The sequence below is a fragment of the Oncorhynchus kisutch genome, linkage group LG29, assembly GCF_002021735.2.
Source record: "Oncorhynchus kisutch isolate 150728-3 linkage group LG29, Okis_V2, whole genome shotgun sequence".
Lineage (NCBI taxonomy): Eukaryota > Metazoa > Chordata > Actinopteri > Salmoniformes > Salmonidae > Oncorhynchus > Oncorhynchus kisutch.
The window spans coordinates 25,663,170-25,682,709 of record NC_034202.2 but is presented as its reverse complement, the minus strand read 5'-3'; the positions used below and the strand labels follow the sequence as shown (position 1 = coordinate 25,682,709).

The 19,540-nt window shown below is 44.1% G+C and overlaps 1 protein-coding gene across 1 annotated transcript in view; it reads left to right on the top strand.

Annotated features, from left to right (window-relative positions):
* The window catches only part of LOC109874029 (guanine nucleotide-binding protein G(z) subunit alpha), a 54,651-nt gene extending 35,330 nt beyond the window's left edge, over window positions 1-19,321 (top strand). Inside the window, exons 2-3 of the mRNA XM_020465768.2 lie at window positions 5,644-7,086; window positions 17,361-19,321. Of these exons, the coding sequence (XP_020321357.1) occupies window positions 6,364-7,086; window positions 17,361-17,705 (1,068 nt within the window). The 5' untranslated portion in view covers window positions 5,644-6,363 and the 3' untranslated portion in view covers window positions 17,706-19,321. The remainder of the gene's footprint in view (window positions 1-5,643; window positions 7,087-17,360) is intronic.
* The last annotated feature ends 219 nt before the right edge of the window (window positions 19,322-19,540 follow it).

The following is a 19,540-nucleotide window of genomic DNA, read 5'->3' as shown; positions in this document are numbered from 1 at the left end:
ACCCAGTGATTCCTCAGCCTCCATCCTTTCCACTATCGGATCATGGTAATGTTGATGCCATTTATCGTATGCATGCCATGTTTTCTTCGACCACTCTGACCACAGGGTCAATGCTGAGGGGAAAGGTATGTTGTGGTTTCAGGGGTTGTGTTGTGGATGGACGTTATGTGCCTGCGAGGTTTCTTTGTTTTTTGGCTGCCAGGACCATGGACAGCAATGTGAAGTATTCCCCAGAGGCAGGACCACAGACAGCTCAGGGAAAACCTCTAGACAGCAGCAGAACAGCCACACCTGTCTCTAGTTGTAATCATAGCCAAACTGCAGACGGGTGAAACCAATCCGTTCCTCTACCTAACCGTGCCCTGAGTTCTTTCTTTTACCCCGGCAGGTGAAGGAGTATGAGGTTATTGGAGAGACAGAGCGTACAGTGGAGAAGGAGGTTTTAAAGAAGGAAATTATGATTTCAACAAGGATTGGATCCCCAAAGACAAAGCTTGGAGGACCTTCCACTGGTGGCGAAGTGTTTACTTTGTTTGTTTTGGGTTTTGTATATCAAGAATGCTGCCAAAGCCTGCTAGTAATAAACCGTTTTAACCCTTCCCTTGGACTGGTGTAGTGTGTTTGTATGTGTAAACCGAAACTGCTACAGTACAATACATCTGCATGTAACCATTTTTACCAGATAGACCAACATTGTTTATATAGACAGTAAAAATGACAGGACCTAAAATGTATTTCCTTTCATAATATCAAGGAAACCTGATTTAATAACACTGTCAGCAAAAAACATTGTGTCCTGTCTGTCAAGTCATTTTCAAACCAATTACATGACGCCGGATCCATACCTATTGCTGGGTGATGGAGTAGAAGGGGGGGGGGGGGGTGGAATTGGACTGCCTCAGGCAGGGAGGGTGGGGGCTTCGAGCTAGGCTAGCTTGACTCCACACACCTGCAGCAGTGGATGGCATTGGGAGGCGCGGTAGGCTGGTGGTATGGACAGGGGTTCTAGCCACTGGCCGGCTGTTGGTAATTCTCCAGGATCAGAGCTGTCTCCCAGGGCCGTTAGGTCCACCTCCACTGGGGTAAAACTGTTTGATAGCCGGATCAGATCTTCCAGGATAGATGGAGGCCAGCCAGACTGCCTCCCTCCCGACTTCTGACACCTGGGTAGTGACCAGTCTCTCCCCTGGGCAGCGGAGTTGAGCTTACCATCTGTCCGGTGGAGTGGAACAGATCAAAGCTGCCCGATTCATTGGCACCCTGGCTGACTAAAGTCCAAGATGCGATTTGCTTGGGATGCAGCTAGGTCAGTGAAGTTTGAAAGCAGGTTCTGCTTTTGTCGCAGCTGAGCTAACAACCAGATAATCTCTTTTCATAGCTGCTTGATTCTTGCATGGAAATCATCTCGCACCTATCGCATTTGGGCCTAGTCATGTATAAAAACACTGGTAGTCTAGCACTGCTAGCCTGCTAGCTAGTAGGATCCAAGCTCTGGTCAGGTTGGAGAGGTCCCAGCCACAGGGGCTAACTACGATGCTAGCTTGTAACTAAGGGTGTGTAGTACAATGGAAACGCTAATCCAAACGCTAACCCAAAACGATATGAAAAAATAAAAGCGCCATAGATTAGGCTTTAAACAGACAACAAATTCACATGCCAAACAAATTGAAAAACACCGGCAACACACCAATCGGCCGTGATGTATTCTGCCTCGAGTGTTGATCTGAACATGTACACATGCTGATGCAATGTCATGCATGTATGGGTTTTACAGAGTATGCACATATTGTACAAATGTACTATTTTAATTTGATCACTCTGTTGTCCGGGATAATTTTCCTGCGCAACAGGAAATGCAAATTGTAGTATATTAGAGGTTTAAAAAGTTTCATTTAATTTATCCTCACCAAAAATGTACTAACCCCTACAACAATGTATATCTATTATTATCACTTAATAATTAATGTTGTTGCAGGATTATTTTTCTGCTGTGAGAAACCGGTCAAATTAAGATATGCCTACGAGGATATAATATAGACATGTGCATGCATTATGTCTGTTAACCAGGAATCTTAGATTACCCAATTGTTTGAGGATTAACATCACCTGCCAATCTAATATGATTGACCTGTATCTGATGGCAAATTGGTGCTTTCCACTATCATGAGAGAAATAGCCCATTATACAACAGTGACAGACCTTGACTACAGTACAGTACATGTGCTAATTTCTAGTAATGATTAGATATTGTAATTATTTGCGGCACAGTGAATTAGAAATACTGGGAGAGCTCGGGCAGAGGAATCCATTGTGCCGTGTGCAACAAGCGGTGAAGGAGAGGCGAGAGAGTGACAGAGTTGGTTTCACCCTGACTATCACATTACCTCAGTGCTCACCATTAAACATGACTCTGGCCTGGCCTCTCTCCACGGCCCCTTCAGCGCTCCCTCTCCCTCCTCTCTCTTACTCTTAAAGGGACACACCCTCACTACAGCACACAACGTCATTATTTTCCACATCAAAACTACTGTCCTTGATTCAGTGAACTGGTGACGTGTGCCCTGGGTAATAGGGTTTGAAGTGCATCCAGTTATACCATTTCAAATACTACAGTTTCATATGGATTTGAAAGGGTAGGTTTATTGTACTTGACTGATATCATGTTTGTGAAGTGATACTAACACTTAACACATGCCTTGCGAGCAAACGTGCTCTTCTGTGTATCAGAAAGCAGTTCTGTAGTTCTGTGAGCAGTGGAGACGCTGCAGTGTGCCTATTTTATACCTGACTAGTTGCATGTTTGGAATGGAAGGCCTGCCGACCTCGTGCCTCATACTTCCCCTGGTGTTTATGCATTCACATTAGCATAATGCATACCTTGTCATGCCATCAAGTCAGTGGCCTACATGTACAATTAACTGGTCAACTGAACAATGTCTCCTTTTATTTGAGGGTATTTTCATACATACCTGTTTTACCTTTTAGAAATGCATGCACTTTATGTAACTGAACAAATAAACCCAACCACCCTCCAAACACACCAAGACAGTCATGAAGAGTGCACGACAAAGCCTATACCCCCTTAGGAGACTGAAAAGATTTGGCATGGGTCCTCAGATCCTCAAAAATGTCTACAGCTGCACCATCGAGGGTATCCTGGTTGCATCACTGCCTGGTATGGCAACTGCTCGGCCTCTGAGAGGGTAGTGCGTACGGCCCAGTACATCACTGGAGCTAAGCTTCCATCCAGGACCTCTATACCAGGCGGTGTCAGAGGAAGGCCCTAAAAATTGAGCGGTACCTGAGTGCCAAGTCTAGGTCCAAAAAGCTCCTTAACAGCTTCTACCCCCAAACCATAAAACTCCTGAACAGCTAATCAAATGGCTACCCAGACTATTTGCATTGCCCCCCCACCCCTTCATTTACGCTGCTGCTACTCTCTGTTATTATCAATGCCTAGTCACTTTAACTCTACCTACATGTACATATTATCTCAATTACCTCGACTAACCTGTGCCCCCGCACATTGACTCTGTACCGGTACCCCCTGTATATAGCCTCGCTTATTTTACTGCTGCTCTTTAATTATTTGTTAAGTTTTTACTTAGCTATTTTTACTTAATACTTATATTTCTTAAAACTGTATTGTTGGTTAAGGGCTTGTAAGTAAGCATTTCACTATAAGGTCTAATTGCTCCTGTAAACAATTAGACCTTACAGGAGCAGTTATTAGTATTCGGCGCACGTGACAAATACAATTTATTCGATTTTTGATTTGATTTTCAAATGTATGACAGTCTGTGCATTCAGAGGGACATGGGTAATATCATTCACAAGAGCCTGAATTAAATGTGGGTTATTGTTGCATGATCATGAGAAAATACACATCATACCACCTCCTCAGCAGTTATTTAACATTTTTAAGTTTGAGCAATTTAGCAGATGCTCTCATCCAGAGGGACTTACAGGAGCAATGAGGGTTAAAGTGCCTTGCTCATCTTTTTAAAATAGATTTTGAACCAGCAATCTTTCGGTTACTGGCCCAACACTCTTAACCTGTAAGCTACCTGCCGCCCAGTGCCCAGTTATCTGAAGAGACATTACCTCAGAGGAGGCAGTACGGCGACTAGAACGAAATGAGCTCTTGCACCGTTTGTTGTAATAACTCCTTTTATGGCCTCTGAAAAATCAGTGATGTGCAACTTTCTAACTGGTTTGGCTGGCTCTGCCGTTTTGAGAGCTGGCGCAATCAGGTGCCTGAAGCAGAAGAACAATACTCTTCTCTCTGTTTGCGTTGTGTGATGCTTTGTTGTGTCTTTGTTCTGCTGTGTCAGACAGTCTTTCCAAGAGTGGACCTCACTGACTGACAGCTTTTGGGAAATGTGGTCTCTCTCTCTCTCTCTCTCTCGCTCTGTGACAGGTCCGAGGAGTGTAGTCTGGCCAACAAAACTAGGCCACAGCGTGATTTCACATTTGTTACACAGCCAATACCATACGGCCTGTCCTGTCACAATGTGCATCTATTTATCACAGAGTCCCATGGGCGTAAGCTCACTCTCAACTTGTCCGAGCACTGAATGCAGCCCTTTCACTGTAATGTATGTGCAGTATCTCAACACATTACATGCAGTGTATTCACACTAGAATTTCAAAATGTAAGAAAATGTTAATAATCCATAAAAATTTTGCAAATGTTTTCAGCATTTTGTAGACAGCATTTTTGAAGGCAATCTGTTTGTTTTCTGTTGTAGGCTAGATATCCAAAGCTGAGAGAATTGACTGTTTTTCTTAACCGTGCTCCTGTAGGATCACAAACTGGAGGTTAAAGCACAGATCATGCTTTGCAGTGGAATTAAATAGTGAGGGGCACCTGTTGACTTGAGGCAGTTATTTTCCACTGTGATAGTAAATAAACAGTACCCCTTATATCAGTTTAACAAGGGAGACAGGAGAGGCCAGGGGAGAAGGGAGGGGAGGGGAGAGGCCAAGGGAGAAGGTAGGAGAGATGCCAAGGGAAAAGGTAGGAGAGAGGCCAGGGGAGAAGGGAGTGAGAGACCAGGGGAGAAGGGAGTGAGATGAGAGTGGATAGGGGGAGAGACATTAATCTTGATCTGTTTCCATTTCACACCCTGGAAACCTTTTGTGTTTGCTTTTGTGTGTGTGAATGAGTGTGTGTGGATGCACGTGTGTGTATGCATGTATGTATGTCTGTACATGTGGGTGTTTGCTTGTGTGTGACTCAGCTCTGAATGGGTCTATGGTAACACAGGGCTGCATGGGGAGATAGATGGGAGAAACTCCTGTTAGAAACAAACAGTAAAGAGGAAATGAGCACAGAGAGGGACACTATGGCAACACAGCTGGGGAGCCGAGATACAGGTCAGGGCTTTGACCAAGAGAACGTGTGCTGTGTCCTCAAATGCCTTTTAGCGGACACACATGGTCAGCTTTGGGGGTACAATATTTTGTGTTCCACTGTCTACATGTTTATGAGTGTGCATTTGAGTATTTGTATTTTGTGTGTTTGTGTTGAGACGTTTATGAAGCAGTTCACCTCTTTGTTCCTCTCGGGCTCCTATGCTCTAATTCATCATGACTCTGTGCTCATTGCTCATGTCTCTCCTCTTCTTCTTTTGTTGGCAGGAACGGGGGCTTTCATTCGCCTGAGACGAGGAAACAGAGCAGAATATAGCCCAGAGAGAAGGAGGCAGACAACGCGGGAAGGACTGACGTGAATGACTGCAGTCACAAAGATAGGGAATGGCGACGTGAGAGCCATGAGGGAGGAGAGCGAGGGGGTTTTGCTACACCTACACATCATCCCTGAACACTGTCTCTACTAACACCTCCCTCCCCCTTCCTGCTCCGCAAGCTTCCTAAGGGGGGTAACCCCTGATATGACCCCCAGCCCCCGTGGCATCAGGTAGTCCAGCCCCAGCTCCAGGCTCTGTGTGGGCCTCCCAACATGTCCTGGTAGAGCTCTACGGCAACGCTAGTCGTAAAGCCTGGGATAAACCCACAGAAGACCAACGGACATACCCTAGACCACGAGGATAATAAAATACTCTTGAGTCATTCCTGCTCTGTGGTTCTCATTTCTCTCTGTGTGCTCTGAGTGGCAGGTTTGAAGGAAAGTGTCTCTCTCTCTTCCCATCAAGCCCCTGCAGCATTAAGGATTCAAACATAATCCAATCCCTGCTCTGACATACATTCCTTTTTTCTTTTGCCTAGTCTCTCATCTCTGCTCTTTTTGATATTTCGGATTATTTCAGTTTGATCCCATACACGCCATTTTTGCCACCCGGCACGTTCTCTTCTGCGATCACCACGTTTTCCTCAGTGTTCACCGCGTGGCAGACGACCATGGGTTGCCGGCAGAGTTCAGAGGAGAAGGAGGCGGCCCGGCGCTCCCGGCGGATCGACCGCCACCTGCGCTCAGAGAGTCAGCGGCAGCGGCGCGAGATCAAGCTCCTTCTGCTGGGCACCAGCAACTCTGGCAAGAGCACCATCGTCAAGCAGATGAAGATCATCCACAGTGGAGGCTTCAATCTGGACGCCTGCAAGGAGTACAAGCCCCTCATCCTCTACAACGCTATTGACTCGCTCACACGCATCATCCGCGCCCTGGCCACGCTCAAGATCGACTTCCACAACCCTGACCGCGCCTACGACGCCGTGCAGCTCTTCGCCCTAACCGGGCCAGCCGAGAGCAAAGGGGAGATCACAGCGGAGCTGCATGGGGTAATGAAGCGCCTGTGGGATGACTCAGGGGTGCAGGAGTGCTTCTGCCGCTCCAACGAGTACCACCTGGAGGATAACACTGCCTACTATCTGAACGACCTGGACCGCATCTCCTCCAACGAGTTCATCCCCACCGTGGAGGACATCCTGCGCTCCCGCGACATGACCACGGGCATCGTGGAGAACAAGTTCACTTTCAAGGAGCTCACCTTCAAGATGGTAGACGTGGGGGGGCAGCGCTCAGAGAGGAAGAAGTGGATCCACTGCTTCGAGGGCGTGACCGCCATCATTTTCTGTGTGGAGCTAAGCGGCTATGACCTCAAGCTCTATGAAGACAACCAGACGGTAAGGGAAGCCATGGGCAACACACGCAACATTAGCCATTACACAACCAGTCAGTTCCTGTCCACACTCTGTCATCACACCCTTGGGGTGTGCTGTTATCTATGACACTGTGGTGTTCTCCTCTTCACACTTCTCAGGGTGGATTACATTTAAGGTCAATTCTTACCACACTACTTATTTTTGCAGAATTGAATATACTGTACATGATAATATCATTCAAAATGGCAGAGGTCCAAGTTGACCTCTAAGCATGTGTCCTCAGAATGTTGGAGGTAAAGGATCAAGTAACAACCCCTATCTAACGATTCAAAGAGGAACATGTATCTGACATTCTGTGTAGATATGATATCTTTACCCAGTGAAAGCATGAAAAGGGAAGACTTTATTCATAGATAGAGAGCTAACTGTTGCGAGAAGCATTGAGAGCAGATAACACATGCAACAGCACATGAGTCTCATGCTATTTCTGCTGCTTCATTACTACTTCTATACAACCTTCTGCATTCCCCTGAATGCTACTTCTCATAAAACAATATAGAATGCTTCTGTCATGGTCTAGATTCTCCTTATCCACAATATATTTCCCGGAAAACATGCTAGTTACAGAGAGGTTTAGATCTTAGCTGTTAGAGAAAGGGAGGGAAAGTTGCTGCTGTAACATATGACAACGTGCATTGTGTTCTTGTTTGTAACCTTTAGCTATACTCTACCTTCCTGTGGCAACTGTGGCCTGATAATTCACGTGTAACATAAATAAGACAAGATGTACTAGGTCCTGGCTGAGTTAGTACATGAAATCAATTAGTTTTAGTGAGTTATAAATACATTCTTCAGAGGAAAATGCAGTTAGGTGTTAATTGAGTTCACAGTGTAAGGTGTGAGGGTGTACCTGTGAGAATTAGCAGCTTTCGAGGGCACTGTTCAGCAGTGGGATGTCGCAGGTGCAGGAACAATTGACTTCCTGGATGAAACGGGGGGGAAATGAAGAGAAAGAAGGAGAGGAAGTCAGGAATGGAGAAGGAAAAAAGGGATTGTTAAGAATTCAGAGCCCCGACTGCTCTCCTCCCCTGTCTTTGAGAACTCAGCCAGTGGACATTATTTATGAACTCTGGGTGTGGTTGGCAGCCACAGCTGATTTGGGACCTTATCAGTAAAGTGTCTGTTGGAACAGTTTACACAGCTTTCCCCTTTATTGCCACAGGCTTTTTCAACCCAATGTGTTTTCAAGGTTTGAGAGATGAGCATGAATAACATGAATACTATTTTAATTGTTAATTAGATACTATGGAATGTTGATAGGCCTGCACAGTGGTTAGTTATTCCAATCAACATCATATGACGTGTTGTGTTCAGAGAAACATTTTGTTCTAGTACAAACCAAGTTCTGGTGTATTTCAAGCCTTCAAGCACGTCATATGATGTACGATGTTTGAAATGACGAAAACAGCTCCAGCAGTAGTGGTGTCTGACCCTGACGCATGTTTTTCTGTTGATATACTACATGGCCAAAAGTAGGTGAACACCCCTTCAAATGAGTGAATTTGGCTATTTCGCTTCCATAGACAAACATTGGCAGCGTTACTGAAGAGCTCAGTGACTTTCAACATGGCACCATCATAGGATGCTACTTTGTGGTAGGCCACACAAGCTCACAGAATGGGACAGTCGAATGCTGAAGCACATAGAGCGTAAAAATCGTCTGTCCTCGGTTGCAACACTCACTATCAAGTTCCAAACTGCCATCGGAAGCAATGTCAGCATTACAATAACTGTTCGTTGGGCGCTTAATGAAATGGATTTCCATGGCTGACAGCCACACACAAGCCTAAGATCACCATGTGCAATGCCAAGCGTTGGCTGGAGGGGTGTAAAGCTTGCGGCCATTGGACTCTGGAGCAGTGGAAACGCGTTCTTTGGAGTGATAAATCACGCTTCACCATCTGGCAGTCCCACGGACTAATCTGGGTTTGGCGGATGCCAGGAGAATGCTAACCTGCCCGAATCCATAGTGCCAACTGTAAAGTTTGGCGGAGGAGGAATTATGGCTATTATGACAATTCTGTGCTTCCATCTTTGTGGCAACAGTTTGGGGAAGGCCCTTTTCTGGTTCAGCATGACAATGCCCCCATGCACAAAGTGAGGTCCATACAGAAATAGTTTGTCGAGATTGGTGTGGAAGAACTTGAATGGCCTGCACAGAGCTCTGACCTCAACCCCATCAAACACCTTTGGGATGAATTGGAACGCTGACTGTGAGCCAGGCCTAATCTCCCAACATCAGTGTCCATCTCACTAATACTTTTGTGGGTGATTGGAAGCAAGTCCCCTCAGCAATGTTCCAACATCTAGTGGAAAGCTTTCCCAGAAGAGTGGAGGTTGTTATAGCAGCAAAGGGGGGACCAACTCCATATTAATGGCCATGATTTTTGAATGAGATGTTCGACGAGCAGGTGTCCACATACTTCTGGTAATGTATTGTATCTTGAAACTGTAACTTAAAATCCTCACACACAATGGACACAGAATCCCCGGGTAACATTATGTCCCAATGTGTCTCATAAACCTTTGGAGCCAGATTAGAATGCGTCTGAAGAGGCAGGGATTGGCAGGGAGGCAAGCAGGGAGACAGCATTAGGGCTGGCCCAGATTCTCAGTGGCTACCTCCCTGAGATCCCCCATACCTCCTCTGAGGGAGTTGACGCCGCTCATTCTGAAATAGCAATCTCTCTCTCCCCCCTCTCACGAAGGACAAAATGACTCGGTCTTAAACAGGAATATATTTTGAGGTATTTCTTTTTTTGTGTGTGTGTATCGGTGCAGAAATCTTTCTTTGAGTCACTGTGAGACAAGAAGGAACCCCTGGCATTATCTCTAGAAGAGTGACTGAGAGCTGAGGTTTCTCCACAGAGAAAAAGTGCTGGATCTACAATTACATGAGTAATGGAGTGGGTATGGCTCTATAGTATAACCTACTCTACTACCTAACCACAGTCATAATTCAGCCATGCCCTTTAACAAAATGGACCCAGTTGCAATGGTTACCTTAAACTGCCAACATCCTTTGCGCAATCGGCTGATGTTGAATGTCCAATTTATTATTATTATTTTTTTGCCAAGGCACCTGATTGGATTAGATAGCTCATGTGATGTTTCTCAGCCATTGACAGACAAGAACAAATGATGAACAAATTGATGTAACAATAGCATAGCTAATTGTTCAGCTTTGGAATATTGGTTTCTGTGAGCTGTAATGACTTATATTGCTTGCCTAGTGCTTGATCTAGGGGAGATGTGAGAAGGGGAGAGAAGATAAGAGAGAGTGGGTAGGGTGTGTGTCTGCCTGTAGATTTGATCTGCAGCGAAAGGACAGGACAGGTCCAGAGGTAATTTCAAGGAAGAGTTTGAATACAGGAGGCTGGGGAACACATGATGACCTTTGACTATGATATGCTAACATGTAATACAAGGCTGAATGACTGCAAAGAGGACATGAATGGGCAGAATCATGAGTACTGTAACCGTAGAATTAGGAATTAGATCTCGACTCTCTCTTATTCCATCACATGTAGTGTAGTGCTGAATCACTGGTAGGGCATGCTACACAGGGATGTTAGACCCACCAGCCCATATTCCCTGATGCATTTACCCTGTCCCATCTCTGTCTTCATAATGAATTGGTTGCCATGGCTTCAGTTGCCTAGCAACAGACCAGTCAAACGCTCCTAATCCTGGGCTGTTGACAGTGAGCTGTGACTAGGGGAGGGGGAGGAGGACTGTACAACACACAGCAGCACTGGAGAGAATAGATATGAGGTGTGTGTGCACGTGCGTGCACTTCCGCGTGTGTGTGTTCTGCCTGCATGGGTGCGTGTACTGTAAGTAAATGAATGTTTGTATGCGGTAGGGAGTGCACAACAACTGGGTTGCATACTGGGTGTATGTGAGGTGAGAACAAAGTACAAGGGCTCGTTGGTTGGAGTGTTGTACAGTGGACATACATTTCAAAGAGCTGTTACAGTGATCTGTGATTGCACTCTAAGCCCCATAGACATAGTAGAGATGTTAAATTAAAGTGTCCAGTGACTCCAGAGAGGATCCAGAATAGGACCACACTTATCAACAGGTTTAACATCTCCTAAGGAGCGTAGGCGTACTTTCTCACGCTTCAATTTAACAAGTTAATATGAAAGTCCTAATTAAACGAGTTAAGGTAATACAATTTTATATTAATGATTAGGGAATTATGTCTAATTGGAAACTGGGTTTCACAGCAGATAGGATGACATAGAGCAGGGGTATTCAACTCTTACCCTATGAGATCTGGAGCCTGCTTGTTTTTAGTTCTACCTGATATTGCACCCACCTTGTGTCCCAGGTCTAAATCAGTCCCTGATTAGAGGGGAACTGTCACGCTCTGACCTTAGAGATCTTTTTATTCTTTATGTTTGCTTGGTCAGGGTGTGACTCGGCTGGGAAACTCTATGTTCTTTGTTTCTATGTTTTGGCCGGGTATGGTTCTCAATCAGGGACAGCTGTCTATCGTTGTCTCTGATTGGGAATCATACTTAGGCAGCCTTTTTTCCTTTTGTATTTGTGGGTAGTTGTCTTTGTTAGGAGCATTATAGCCTAAGTAAGCTTCAAAGTCTTTTCCTTGTTCTTTGTTTTGTTGGCGACATTTATTAAAAAAAAGAAATGTAAGCTCACCATGCTGCACCTTGGTCCGGTCATTTCCACGATGACAGCGATCGTGACAGGAACAATGAAGTGGAATAGGCTTCAAGGTCCAGAGTTGAGTTTGAGGGACATACAGTGGCTAGCGAAATTATTCATCCTCCTTGGCATTTTACCTATTTTGTTGCCTTACAACCAGGAATTAAAATAGATTTTTGGGGGGGTTTGAATCATTTGATTTACACAACATGCCTACCACTTTGAAGATGCAAAATAGTTTTTATTGTGAAACAAACAAGAAACAAAAACAGAACTTGAGCGTGCATAACTATTCACCCCCCAAAGTCAATACTTTGTAGAGCCACCTTTTGCAGAAACGGCAGCTGCAAGTCTCTTGGGGTATGTCTGTATAAGCTTGGCACATCTAGCCACTGGGATTTTTGCCCATTCTTCAAGGCAAAACTGCTCCAGCTCCTTCAAGTTGGATGGGTTCCACTGGTGTACAGCAATCTTTAAGTCATACCACAGATTCTCAATTGGATTGAGGTGTGGGCTTTGACTAGGCCATTCTAAGACATTTAAATGTTTCCCCTTAAACCACTCGAGTGTTGCTTTAGCAGTATGCTTAGGATCATTGTCCTGCTGGAAGGTGAATCTCCGTCCTAGTCTCAAATCTCTGGAAGACTGAAATAGGTATCCCTCAAGAATTTCTCTGTATTTAGCACCATCCATCATTCCTTCAATTCTGACCAGTCTCCCAGTCCCCATCACCATGCTTCACTGTGGGGATGGTGTTTTCGAGGTGATGAGTGGTGTTGGGTTTGCGCCAGACATAGCGTTTTCCTTGATGGCAATGCAGCTCAATTTTGTCTCATCTGACCTTCTTCCATATGTTTGGGGAGTCTCCCACATGCCTTTTGGCAAACACTAAACGTGTTTGCTTATTTTTCTGGCCACTCTTCCGTAAATCCCAGCTCTGTAGAGTGTACGGCTTAAAGTGGTCCTATGGACAGATACTCCAATCTCCGCTGTGGTGCTTTGCAGTTCCTTCAGGGTTATCTTTGGTCTCTTTGTTGTCTCTCTGATTAATGCCCTTCTTGCCTGGTCCGTGAGTTTTGGTGGGCGGCCCTCTCTTCGCAGGTTTGTTGTGGTGCCATATTCTTTCCATTTTTTAATAATGGATTTAATGGTGCTCTGTGGGATGTTCAAATTTTTTAATCCAACCCTGATCTGTACTTCTCCACAACTTTGTCCCTGACCTGTTTGGAGGGCTCCTTGGTCTTCATGGTGCCACTTGCTTAGTGGTGTTGCATACTCTGGGGTCTTTCAGAACAGGAGTATATATACTGAGATCATGTGACACTTACAGTAGATTGCACACAGGTGGACTTTATTTAACTAATTATGTGACTTCTGAAGGTAATTGGTTGCACCAGATCTTATTTAGGTGCTTCATAGCAAGGGGGTGAATACATATGCACGCACCACTTTTCCATTTTTTTATTAAATCTATATCATTAAATCAAGTCATTTTTTTCATTTCACTTCACCAAATTTGGACTATTTTGTGTATGTCCATTACATGAAATACAAATACATTTATATTATAGGTTGTAATGCAACAAAATAGGAAAAACGCCAAGGGGGATGAATACTTTTGCCAGGCATTCCACTCTTGGCTTAGCTCTTGAAACACTCACCGACTATGCAATATAATGTAGTCAATATTTAAACATAATTTACGATCTCAAACTCAGTTAGTCCTTGCCTCTCCTAATCCACATAGAGCATTTCTACGAAGCCACTATGTATTCTCCCAACCATGCATGTATACCAGGAGTGTCAAACTCATTCCATGGAGGACCTAGTGGCTGTGGGTTGTAGTTTTTTCCCTTTCAATTAAGACCTAGGCAACTAGTTGAGGGGAGTATCTTACTAATCAGTGACCTTAATTAATCAATCAAGTACAATGGAGGAGTGAAACCCGCAGACACTCGCCCCTACGTGGAATGAGCTCGACATGTGATGTTAACCAACACACAGCAAAGTGCACTGTGTTGTAACCCAACACTTTTCCTGTAAATAATAGGGGTGTCTAGCAAGCAGTAGTAGTCATGTGAGTTAGACTTTAGAGTTCTTGATGAATGTATACATTATAAATCATAATTATTACGGTATGGAGAATGTATCAATGACATCAATGACAGTAAAACATTGAAACATAAAAATTGCTTGTGGAACCTTCTTGAATTCAAATTATCCTGGAATTAAATGTTGTTTATAGGCTGCACATTTAGAACCCAGAGCTTTTGATTGGATGTTGCAAAGAGCAGCAGCACAGTGTACAGCCAGCGAGAGGAGAGAGAACTGAGACAAGAGAGAGAGTGTATGTGTATAGAGAGCCCTTTTCTTTGAGGCTCTGCCAATTATAAGGTAGTGCCATATGAAGCGAACCTTAATGAATTGAATTATGGAGGGGTGGCTCTTCACTCACTCCAGGATATATATTTACTGGAAACAAAGCATTAACACAGGGTTGAACCTCCTCATTAATACTTAAGCGTAGGCTTGTGTGTCTAGAGTGCTCAGGGAGAAGGGGCACTGCCAGGAGGCCATGGAGAGGGAGGGTGATGGTGTGTGTAGAGTCTATGGGAGAGGGGAGCTTCATGCTGTGTGCTGCTACCCTGGTACCCACTCCCCTTTCCCTCCTTGCCACTCTCCCTCAGAGAAGCTGTAACTCTTACTATGATGGAGTCGGCAGGTACAGAGTATAGAGGATCCCAAAGCACAGTGAGTGGGCTTCTGCCTTCCTCTCCATGCAGCAGGGCTCTGGCGTAGAACCTGTGAGAACATGTGGAGGGCAGGAGCCACTGGCTCTGACCTTATTTAGTGTACACTGCTTAGGGCCCTGAGCTCAGTCCCTATTATCAAATTACATTGTATTTGTCACATGCGCCGAATACAATAGGTGTGGACCTTACCGTGAAATGCTTACTTACAAGCCCTTAATTAACCAACAATGCAGTTTTAAGAAAATAGAGATAAGTAAATATTTACTATAAGCTAAAGTAAAAATAAATTTAAAAAAATAACAAAAATGAGGCCATATACAGGGGGTACCGAGTCAATGTACGGGGGTACAGGTTAGTCAAGGTAATTTGTACAGGTAGGGGTAAAGTGACTATGCATAGATAATAAACAGAGAGTAGCAGCAGTGTAAAAATAAGGGGGGGGTTTCAATGCAAATAGTCCGGGTGGCCATTTGATTAATTGTTCAGCAGTCTTATGGCTTGGGGGTAGAAGCTATTAAGGAGCCTTTTGGACTTAGACTTGGCGCTCCAGTACCGCTTGCCATGCGGTAGCAGAGAGAACAGTCTATGACGGGTGACTGGAGTCTTTGACCATGTTTTGGGCCTTCCTCTGACACTGCCTGGTATATAGGTTCTGGATGGCAGGAAGCTTGGCCCCAGTGATGTACTGGGCCGTACACACTACCCTCTGTTGCGGCTTACGTTCTGATGCCGAGCAGTTGCCATACCAGGCGGTGATGCAACCGGCCAGGATGCTCTAGATGGTGCAGCTGTATAACTTTTTGAGGATCTGGGGACCCATACCAAATCTTTTCAGTCTCCTGAGGGGGAAAAGTTGTTGTCGTGCCCTCCTCACAACTTTCTTGGTGTGTTTAGACCAGATAGTTTGTTGGTGATGTGGACACCAAGGATGCCTACTTATACCAGAGAAAAGAGCCTGCGTCTCACGCCACTGCACCGGTTCCTGTTTGGAGAATCTCTAAGCTCCACCAAGAGCTGCTTCAGATCCATAACAAGTCCGTATATTGATGATTGGTTCATAGAATTTATAGTATAACGGCATCTGAACTTATTTGCCTAGTCCCTGGTTTAACATTGCACACATATCTCTCTCTCTTTCTTTCTTTCTTGATCTTGTGATTTGCTCAGAGCACCATGATATTTTGTGTAACCTTTTAAACAGCAGCCCAGTCTTCGAAATGAGCTCCTCCTTCAGTCACAAGCTACTGGATACACACCACATGCCTGCAGTCTGTCTCTGTCTCTGTCTCTGTCTCTGTCTCTGTCTCTGTCTCTGTCTCTCTCTCTCTCTCTCTCTCTCTCTCTCTCTCTCTCTCTCTCTCTCTCTCTCTCTCTCTCTCTCTCTCTCTCAATCAATCAATCAATCAATCAATCATTGGTGGGCTTTAATGTAATATCAGGCCATCTTTGGAAAAGCATAATCCATTACCGTGCTCTACTTGCTGCATCTGTACTGATGATGTCAGTCAGATTGTTCATATTTTCACATTTTCCTTCACCAACTGCCCAGCATGATCAGCAACTGTTTCCTTGTTATACTTCTATAACAACTACACTACCCAGTAATATGTGCAAATATTTTTCAGTATGCCAGTATTTTAGGGAGCTGTTAACATCCTCTTTGTTTTTACATTTAATGGGTTTTAGAGGTTTGAAACACAAACATTCACCAAAAGTTAAATTTTTTTGGTAACAGAACTGGCTCCGTTTCAGGAATTTGGAAAACATTTTTAGAAGAAAAATACAACTTATCCTAGGGGTTTAGATAACGCACAGCTGACATCTCTGAGGCAGCACAAAACAAATGGGTCTTAGTCTGGTGGTAAAAAAAAAAACGAAGAACCACAAGATACGCATATTGCGTAATTTAAAATGAGTCCAAAAATACAGTCTAGCAATCATAGAAAGAGAAGAGACAGTGAAGTTGTGTTTTGGGCAAAGCCAACGTCAGGCAGGCTATGCTTATGCTTCCATGACTAAAGCTGAAGGGTTGCGTAAATATGTCATCGCTGAGTATATGTTGGGCTTAAGAGATGTACTCAACCTATCAAGTCTATTCTGTCGCTTAGTCCAACTGTTCACACTGGCAATTGTTCCTGTACATGGTTAAGTTCAGAGTAACACACGGTGGAGGTTCCATGAAACGTAATACCTTTGATTTGTGATACATTTCATACTCACCTGACCTAAAAAAAACAAGTCTTTGATGTGTTATTTTACTGTGCATAATTCCAGTAACTCAGTTAGTGTTTATGTGGGCCGTAACATTTCTCTACTCATGCTAAGGTTAGTGACAGAGAGGAGACGTGTGCTCTGTTTTCCTGCAGGATGAGAGTTTAAGTGCAGGTCTTTGTCTGACCGAGTCATCGGCACATGTTTAGACAACATAGAAGCCACACCTTTTGGCTGCTCGAGTGGAAATCTGTGACGTGCAGAGCAAATCTACACTATAGGTTCAAAACCTGTTCTCATTTTCAATGAGTTATTGGCAACTTTGTATTACATTTTTTGGCAGATATAACAGTTGAAGCAAATCAAATTCACAACCAATAAAAATGATAGATTAAATCCACTCCAATTAATTTAACACAATCAAGGCTACAAACAGCCTGTATGTAAAATAGCATTCAAAGGATCCTGTGAGATAGCTGGTTTATTGTTTGTTGAACAGCCATTCTCCCACATATCAATAGGCTGTGTCTCATGTCAGTACGCAAACGAAAAATTCTCATTATTGACTCTTCTCCCTCTCTCCCTCCCTCCTCTCTATAGAGTCGTATGGCAGAGAGCCTGCGTCTGTTTGACTCCATCTGCAACAACAACTGGTTCACCAACACCTCACTCATCCTCTTCCTCAACAAGAAGGACCTGTTGGCCGAGAAGATCAAGCGCATCCCTTTGACCGTGTGCTTCGCCGACTACAGAGGTCAGAACACCTACGAGGAAGCAGCGGTCTACGTACAGCGCCAGTTTGAGGACCTCAACCGCAACAAGGAGACCAAGGAGATCTACTCGCACTTCACCTGTGCCACAGACACCAGCAACATCCAGTTTGTGTTCGATGCAGTCACAGATGTGATCATCCAGAACAATCTCAAGTACATTGGGCTGTGCTAGGACTGGGGATAGGGTGGGGGGAGAGCGGGCTGCTTGGCAGCAGTAGGCCCGCTCACTACCAGGCACGGTACACACAAGGTCTGCCTGTCTGTCCGTCTCTTTGAGGAAGTGGAAGAAAGAAAAAACCTGCAAGGGGGTTGGGGATTGTCAGGGACAGGCTATAGGTTCAACCGACCTGCTTGAAATGTTAGAGTTGAGGGTCAAAGGTCAAGATGGGATTCACCCAAGGTCAGCATAAATGTGTTTGCACTGAATATATAAGTATGTAGAGACACACAAACACACATGTACACACACATCCTTATTTTTGCTCACACACAAGGACTTGGGATCAACTGTCAAGCATTTGTTTGACATGGAAACACTGGAAACTGAAGACCGTGTCCCCTACCCTCTGCCTGCCAAACTTGGGATTGAGCAGTCCGAGTTCTTCACTGTCAGTTTCAAAGTTACATTTGTCTTTTTAGGTTGTTTGATTTACCTGAGTCATTGAATGCTGCTTTGCGAGAAGAATTTTGAAAATCAATCATTTCCTTTGGATTTTTCCCCCTTAAAAGGTGGGTTCACCTGGCAAGGTATAGGGAGATGATGAGTCACAGATGTCCTGGGAATATCGTACGAGGACATGACTTACTGTATATCACAGGGTTTCTGTCCATAGGAGAAAACTTCCACAGTCTGAAGCTGAAGTAAAGGGTATTTATCTACACACATTGGATCTCATTTTTTGAGGGCTGAATGGCTCTTCAAGGTTATTCTGTTGGTCTTTCTTTATTTGTCAAAACCTGCTTTTTTAGAGCAGGTCTCTCTGACTTACCAGGAGAGTGTTTCACGCCATAGAGTCATCGAGTGTTCTCTAAGATCATTCCAGTTTCCAGCAACAAAGACTTAAAAAAACAGTGCCAATTTTAGTGTAAATAAAAACAGATCCCATCAATAATATTATCTTTTGGGTTTTTATTGACAGAAACCGTAAAACATGCATGATTTTGTTACTTTGGGATATTGATACATTTTTCTTCCGATATGATTACTTTTATTTTAGGTTTAACTAATATATTCCCCCAAAATATATATAAAAGTCAAACACTGTGTACGATTGTACAGCTGTTGTCTAAGAGGAATATATTGAAAAGAGTTCTATAAATTGAGATGATGATGATGGTGATGACATCAATGACAAGCTCATTACAAACCCAGCATGAGAACATAATGTGGATGGTGGGAGGATTAAAGGAGAAAAGTTAAGACTGCAAAAAATATGAATGACAAAAAAACAAACGTTTCAGTTTAACCCTCCTTGCATTGTCTATGTGGACGTGGTTATACAGTGGGTTTGATGTGTAAATATGCTGTATGGTTCACTGTTAAAACAAATGATCAATAAAAGGTTGAGTTAGAGTGAAAGAGAACGTGAAAGAGAGAGAGAGAGAGAGAGAGAGAGAGGGATGAAAGCCCCGCTCTACTCTCCTCCAACCCTCAACTTTTCAGCGAAGAGGATGATGTGCAAACTCAGCTAAGGGCTTCAGGCTTGACTTTACAAGATGTCCAGTTCAACAAAAAACAGCCAATTTAGAAGAACTATGAAAAATAACAAATAAAATGAATTATGCAAATCCTGGTTGTGCAAAGAATGTGTTTTTGGGTGGTGGTCATGGGTAGGGTAGGGGTATACAGGGAAATACATGCTGCTATGTTTCAGATCTGCATGAGAAAAGTTTCCACAAATAGCATTCCAGACACTGTGGCTGATGAGGCACTTATGCCACTAATTCTAATCTCACACCACGCTTCCACTATTTCCCTCCATAAAGTATTTTCCAATTTGTGAGTGG